A 7,359-nucleotide genomic window follows, 5' to 3' on the forward strand; every position below is an offset into this window, starting at 1 on the left:
TTCAGCTACATGCTAGCTGCTTTGGCTAATTCAAGCTTAAGCGTAGCTAAAATAAAACATATATGATAGTAATAATCTTTTGATCTGTATAAGAAAAATATCAAAATTTAGGAGGAAAACAATCAGATTCTCTTCTCTATTTGTTTTGGACGACACTTCTTCTTCTTCTGCTGTTATTAGCAATTACTTCAGATGCAGCGCCCTCTAGTGGTTGTTAGAGGACAACCGCTGAAGGACAACCATTATTTTCTGGGAAAATAACAAATATATGAGCCCATTCACGTCTAAAAGAAAGATAAAAAGTTGCTCCTGAGTATAAGTCCCACTCCTGGCTAAACTATGTAAAAAAACTGCGACTTATACTCTGGAAAATGCGGTAAACATCATCGGACTTGAAACGTTGGATTCAAACACGGTTCCGCCGCTGCACTGATGGTGCACGCTCATGTGTAAAGTTCAAAGCTTTGTGTGTGTGCCAGACACAGCCCCCCAACCCCCCCATACCTCATTAACAGATGTCTGTATTTAAGCTGATAAAAACACTGCTCCAGTGCACCCCCCCCCACCTCCACATCATTCGACTCGCCGTCGCCCCACAGTGACGTTCAGAGGACGAGCCCTCTTCATTTTTTCTCTTGTTTCTCGCGGTCGGCCGCCTTTCCTGCGCCGCCGCCGCCGCCGCATTGAAATGCATGTATGTATGTAAATGAGCCCACGCCTGACTGAGCGCCTAATTCCCCCCTCTGCCATCATCCACCCCCCCTCCACATCAGAACCACATTAGGACGTATGTAGCCGATCAGGACGGGCGCCGTCTCCGCCGTGACTTGTTGCAGGTCACAAGTTCACGCCGCCGCCGCAGCATCATCAGGCCTCACTTATTTATTTTGTTTAAGTTGTACGGGAAAATACACAGCACTATATGTATATAAGATGAGCAATATCCCCCCCAGCAGCTGCTGGTTTCTGATGTGTATCTACAGACGGATGTTTGCTCAGACATTATGGGCACAGATTACAGGCTTCAGCATCACCATGTCCTGCGTAAAGAGCCTGGGCTATATTTAGTTTAGGTCTTTTTCCCTGACGATTGATAAAACTCCTGCGTCCAGCCTGGTTGAGTAAATGTCAGGCTAAGTCAGATGTTCCTCCTTCTGAACCTCAAACACAGACGATTAGATTCAGAACCTGAAGGGAAAAGACTTTCATCCGTCCAGTAGTATCTTTAGACAAAACGTTGCATTACCTGCAATAATGCTGTGTGAATGCTTTTTGCTGAAGGTGATTGCTGAAGAAATTTACTGCTGAAGGGATTAGCTGAAAATGCTAAAGCTATATTCACAATGCTGATGTTGCTAAAGGGTTTAAAGCAAAAAACAAAATGTTGAAATGCGTAAAAAGTATGAACTCAGAATTAGCCTAAAACTTCAAGAGCTGCCACATTAGAATAAAGAAAGAAAAAAGTGAGCATTTTTTCTAAAATGTTAGCTTAACTCAAAAAAAGCCCAAAATTCCTTAGTAGGTGCCAAATTAGCCAAAAAAGATAGCACATTGCTAAAAATTAGCTGAACTCCAAATTAGCTTAAAAAACCCCAGTAGACACTAAAATAGCCACAGAAAAGCTAGAAAATACTACATTAAATTAGATTTAGACTTAGAAACCACGGTAAGTGCCAAAATAGCCAAAAAAGCTAACACTAAAATATTAGCTTAACTTAGAATTAGCCCAAAAAAATCAGTAGATGTCATTAGTCTAAAGAGTTAACACGTTGCTAAATTCTTAGCTAAGCAAATTAGCTAAAAACATCTCAGTAGAGGCCAACATTTGCCCAAAAAGCTAACACAATCCTAAAATACTAGCTTAACTCCTAATTAAAAATCCTAAGTAGATTTAATGTTAGCCAAAAAAGCTAGCACGTAGCTAAAATATTAGCTCAATTTAAAGTTAGCCATAAAAACCTCAGTAGAATTAATGTCCTTAACATGCTGAATGTTTTGTCATCATTACTGCACAGGTTTAAAGTGTGCAAAAATTGTGATGAAGATTGTGGGAAAAAAAAACACAAAAATTGTGTAACATTTTGTTACGTTTCAATATTTGTGTGAAATTTAACAAGACCAAAAGTACAAGCATTAATTTCCTGAATGTTTTTGCTTTCATTAATTAAAACAAATTCCTATTCATTTCAATGGGTCTGAAAAATCACATAAATTGTGTAATATCTTAAAAATTGTAAAATTGACAAAAATCAAAACTAAAAGTGATAACGTCCTTAACGAGGAACGTTTTGATACCAAGATTAAAAAAAATAGCTGTAAGTGTGATTGAGTTTTACGGTCCAAAAAGTGAATAGAAGAAAAATCAGTAATAGTGAAGAGAACCAGAATCCCTGGAGTGTGAATGTTGGAAGCATTCACACTTTGAAGGTAAACAGACACGCCCCTCACGAAGCACCTGCCCTCCTCTGCTGCCCGGAGGCCTCAGGTTTCTTCTCCTGAACAATCAAAAGGTTTATTTGCTGTGTTTAAAAGCTGCTACAGGTGTGGTGCCAAGGTACGTTCAGCCTGCCAGAATGTGTTTCCCTGCTCTCGTTGATTTCCTTTGTAATTCTCAAATTTTGTCAAAAATAGCGTTAAAAGAAGATAAATGATTACGGAATACTTGATTCTGGTGGTTTGGGTTTTTTTTTCTTTTTAACATATTTGGATTTTTTCCCCCACATAGGCTTTGTAAAACGACAAGTTTTGTGCTCAAAAATAACAACAAAAACAAAAAAAGACCTTTATTTGAATAATTTTGGATAAGAAGTGCAACTGATGAAATTTAGATTTTATAAAATCATGTAAAAATTATTAAATATCTGTTGTTTCTACCACAAATTATTGCAGATTCTGGCGGTAGGATCAGCAGCGGGCTGACAGAATGAATCTGTGCGTCTTCTTGTTTTACATAAAATATGTGGTAAAAAAAACATGACAGTAAAGTCACAAAAGCTCCAGAATAATGTCTGTCGTAATCATCCACCTTCTTTCTGCACTTTTGGGGACAAAATATTAGTGTTATGAAGCAAAACAACAATTCCTGAGACCGGGGAAACACATTCTGGCAGGGGAAACGTATTTTCACACAACACCTGGCTGACAAATTCAGTTTATTCAACAGGTTCCATGCTAAGATAAGATAAGCTAAGATAAGATAAGCTAAACTAAGCTAAGCTAAGACAAGACAAGATATACAAAGCTAAGCTAAGCTAAGATAAGATAAGATAAGATAAGATAAGCTAAGCTAAGCTAAGACAAGACAAGATATACAAAGCTAAGCTAAAATAAGATAAGATAAGATAAGATAAGATAAGATAAGATAAGATAAGATAAGACAAGATAAGATAAGATAAGATAAACTGAGATAAGCTAAGCTCACCTAAGATAAGATAAGATAAATTAAGCTAGCTAAAATAAGATCAAGTAAGCTAAACTAAAATAAACTAAGCTAAGCTAAGATAAGATAAGCTAAGCTAAGCTAAGCTAAGATAAGCTAAGCTAAGCGAGCTACTGGCTCCCTAAGCGTTAGAATCGTGTTGATCTGTTTGATCGACTTTAATCCTAAACTCCTGTAAATGTCTCAGGTGAAGGTTACAGGTGAGATCGTTAACAAACGGCTGTAAAAGTCTAAATGCTGAAATCTCAGAGTGGACGGACTGAGAGGAAGACTTCTCCTCTCCATCGTCCTCCTTCCTTCTCACTTTCCTCCTTCGCTTTAAGTAGAACACTTCTAACACCCTCCTCCTCCTCCTCCTCCTCCTCCTCCTCGTCCTCCTCTCACTTCCAGACCGAATCCCTCACCTGAAATTAAACACAGGACCAGGTGCCGCTCTGATACCGCCATCTGTTCGCCCCTGCCCGACTTCTTTCTCTCTTTCTATCCTTTTTTTTCCCATTGTTAGCAGAGACAAAAGAGCAGTGCGAGCGAGCGGCTCTTTCCGCCCAGAGAGGAGAAAACGCTTCAAAGCCCGCCGCCGCCGCCATCGCCGGTTAATGGCAGCTTTCTTTACATTCAGGTGTGCTTTCATTCAGGCCCTTTTCTCCCAGACCCATAATTGCTATCATGTCATTCCTTTTGTATCGCCGCGGCCATGAGATGCCAAAGTTAATTATTCTTTGGCAGCGCAGGTGCAATTACATGACAATTACACCACAGCTGGTGACAGCGGTGGGAAGCAGATCTTGTCCGTGTGGGCGTGTTCGGAGCTAATAAGATGGTGCACGCTCTTTTTTTTGCCTGTGAGGGCTGAGGGGGGTTTGCTGGTTCCACATGGCTTAGAGGTGGGGGGGGGGGGGGGGGGGGGCTGTACCACAGCCGACTGATCCCCTGTGAGAGGTCAGGAAGGTCACGCTACTGTCACGCTAACAATGGGATTGAGTTTGTCGCCGCGGTGATAACGGCGTGCTCCTTAAAACCACCTTTACGTTCCCAGCAGATCAAATGGTGAAATGGGGGTGAAAGCAAACAAAGAGTCAAAAATGTCAGAAAAGAGTGAAAATATGTCAAGAAATTGACTTGAAAATATTCAAACCCTTCAATGATTTTCATGATATTCTCTCCATTCATTATAATTGTTGTGAAATGCACAAAAACAGATAAAATGTCATTAAATTAGGAAAAAAATCAAATTTTTCTGGTAAAATGTAAAATATTAACATTAAATTTCTCTCTCGTGGATGAACAAAATATTTATTTGTCAATTTAAATTCCCTATTTATAGGGGAAAAAATCAATTTTCCAAAATGAATTAATAAAATAATTACAAAACTGAATTAAATCAGATTTAATAGATGTTTCTGTGTTTTTTGCATGTTTTTGTGGCATTTTTCCAATGATGACAGACATATATAGAGAAAATTAAAATTAAAAATGAATTTCTGAGTATTCCTTCATTCAAATAGTTGTGAATCACGAGCGGACGTTTGAAAAAGACCATATTGTGATGTAGAAACACAATGGGCGGGGCCACAAGCTCCCTGCTCCAAATAGATCCATGAACGTCTTTGTTTTCCTCGTCTAAGCTGGAATCTGGATCAGATCTGTATGGATGGATAATCTGATACTGTTTGTCATCCTTGCTACACTGAAAATGTTAAATTGAAGGTGTGAGGCTGTAAGGTAGCAGGAAAGCCTGGTGACGGGAAGTGGGGGCGGGAGGTCACAACTCAGAGATGAATTTCTAATGAACTCCAGTCGCTCTGCAGAAACTATGTCCTAGAAAATGACATTTTTTTTACTAAAATCATAAATAAAAAACAATGGGAACGCTTTGAAAATAAATCAAAAGATGATCAGAGTGGGACTTTAATTTTTTTAAATAAAATAGAGCCTAAAAAATGACTCACATTTTTGGATTCTTCCATTTCCAGAAATTACCTGACACTATAAATACCAGCCCCATTTTTGCCTCTTGTTCCCTTAAAATCTACAGTCATGAGCCAACGTTCAGCAGAGGAAAGAACTAGGAGTCAATGATGTAGATTTGAACAAAAATAACTAAAAGGAAACAGGGGTAACGGCTTGTTAGTAAAAGAGGAAGCAGCAGCGAGTCTGGGAGCGCGCTCTGTCTCAGTAATTCCTTGCCTTGTCGCCTTGTCTCCCGTATAGACGGTTATTATAGAGACGCGGCTGTCATGTCATATTTAGCTCTGGAAATGTCATTTGGCAGCACACCTGCTGCCTGGCTATGCTAATAAAGCTAGATTTAACTTTGATTAGAATTCAGAGGGAGAGTGGGGGGTGGGGGGGAGAAGAGGAGCTGGAGTCACTTCAGCCGTCTGTCTCCACCCATGACATGTTAAGATGAGTCACCGGTACTGGATAGATGTGTCTGCGGGGTTGATGTTTCTGGATGGATGTGGATGGATGGATGGATGGATGGATGTGGTTGGATGGATGGATGGATGGATGGATGGATGGATGGATGTGGTTGGATAGATGGATGGATGTGGATGGATGGATGTGGATGGATGGATGTGGATGGATGGATGGATTTGGATGGATGTGGTTGGATGGTTGGATGGATGTGGTTGGATGGATGGATGGATGGATGGATGTGGTTGGATAGATGGATGGATTTGGATGGATGGATGTGGTTGGATGTTTCTGGATGGATGTGATTGGATGTTTCTGGATAGATCTGGTTGGATGTATCTGGATGTTTCTGGTTGGATGTTTCTGATTGGATGTTTCTGGTTGGATGTTTCTGGATGGGTGGGTGTGTTCTGCTCCGTGACCTTTGTTGGACCGTACCATCTACCATCCACAGAGGGATCTCAGCCTCACATGTCAAACTCTGTTAACGCTCCGTCACACCCCCCCCACCCCCACCCCCTTCCATAGAGACGGCGACACACTCACCCCCGGTAGGGTCTTCTGCTCGTGCAGTGCATTCTGGGCTTTGAGGGCGGACTCCCGTGCGCAGTATGTGAGGAAGGCACATCCTGGACAAACAGAGCAGGTGGATTCATTTTCAAAATAAAAGCCTTAAACCACGTTTTTCCCGTCAAATATTCATGCAAACTTCATCTTTGTGGAGAACCTCAACAACAGCAACAACTCCAGCTTGTCAGAGTTAACACTTCAGATCTCTGGGATTATTAAATCCTAATATCTGGAGACGCACGCCGTCTGAATGAGTATTTAATAACAGTTAAATGTATGCAGTCCCACATAATAGAGAGAGGCCTTCATTAACCTTTAAAGCCCTCTCCAGTCATGAATATGGAGATGTATGCAGAATAGGTGTTCTAGGTGTTGGAGGACTGATACCACCTGGCCTACACGTCTCCCCCATGACTGATGGGCTTCTGTGGAGTCTCAGAAAAGCCTTTTTGTTTTCTCCTCTGAGATTTGCATTAGAAATGACAGGCGGGATCACGCCGTGGTTGTGATCGCCTCCCCAGGTTCAACCCGTCGCTGAGTGATGAAAGGCCTCCTCAGCAGCAGATGCAACACGGAGGCTCACCTGAAGAATCCACAGGGGATCCACCTCTCTGGATTTCAGCTATTTGAATGAATTTTATGAATGCATCGCCTCCAGGGGGCGGGGCTACACAAATAGGGCTGTTATTTTAAAGCAGGGGTGTCAAACTCAATCAGACAGGAGGCTAAAATCCAAAGCACACCTTAGGTCGCTGACCGAACAGGATAAACATTTATTGAACACTCTAAAACTACATTTTTAAAACTTTAAAAACATAATTGATGGCTGAAGATGCTGAAATTGATAGCTAAAAACGGTGAGACTGACAGCTTAAAAGGTTGAAGCTGATAGCCAGCTAGACATTAGCAAAATGCCAAATTAGCCCCCCAAA

At 41.0% G+C, this 7,359-nt stretch overlaps 1 protein-coding gene across 2 annotated transcripts in view; it reads right to left on the minus strand.

The window, feature by feature from the left end:
- The window catches only part of celf3a (cugbp, Elav-like family member 3a), a 38,184-nt gene that overhangs the window by 27,400 nt on the left and 3,425 nt on the right, over positions 1 to 7,359 (minus strand). For both annotated transcript variants that reach the window (XM_024298245.2, XM_024298243.2), the window contains exon 3: positions 6,404 to 6,486. In XM_024298245.2, the coding sequence (XP_024154013.1) occupies positions 6,404 to 6,486 (83 nt within the window). The remainder of the gene's footprint in view (positions 1 to 6,403; positions 6,487 to 7,359) is intronic.

This window comes from Oryzias melastigma, linkage group LG11 (genome assembly GCF_002922805.2).
Source record: "Oryzias melastigma strain HK-1 linkage group LG11, ASM292280v2, whole genome shotgun sequence".
Taxonomy (NCBI): Eukaryota; Metazoa; Chordata; class Actinopteri; order Beloniformes; family Adrianichthyidae; genus Oryzias; species Oryzias melastigma.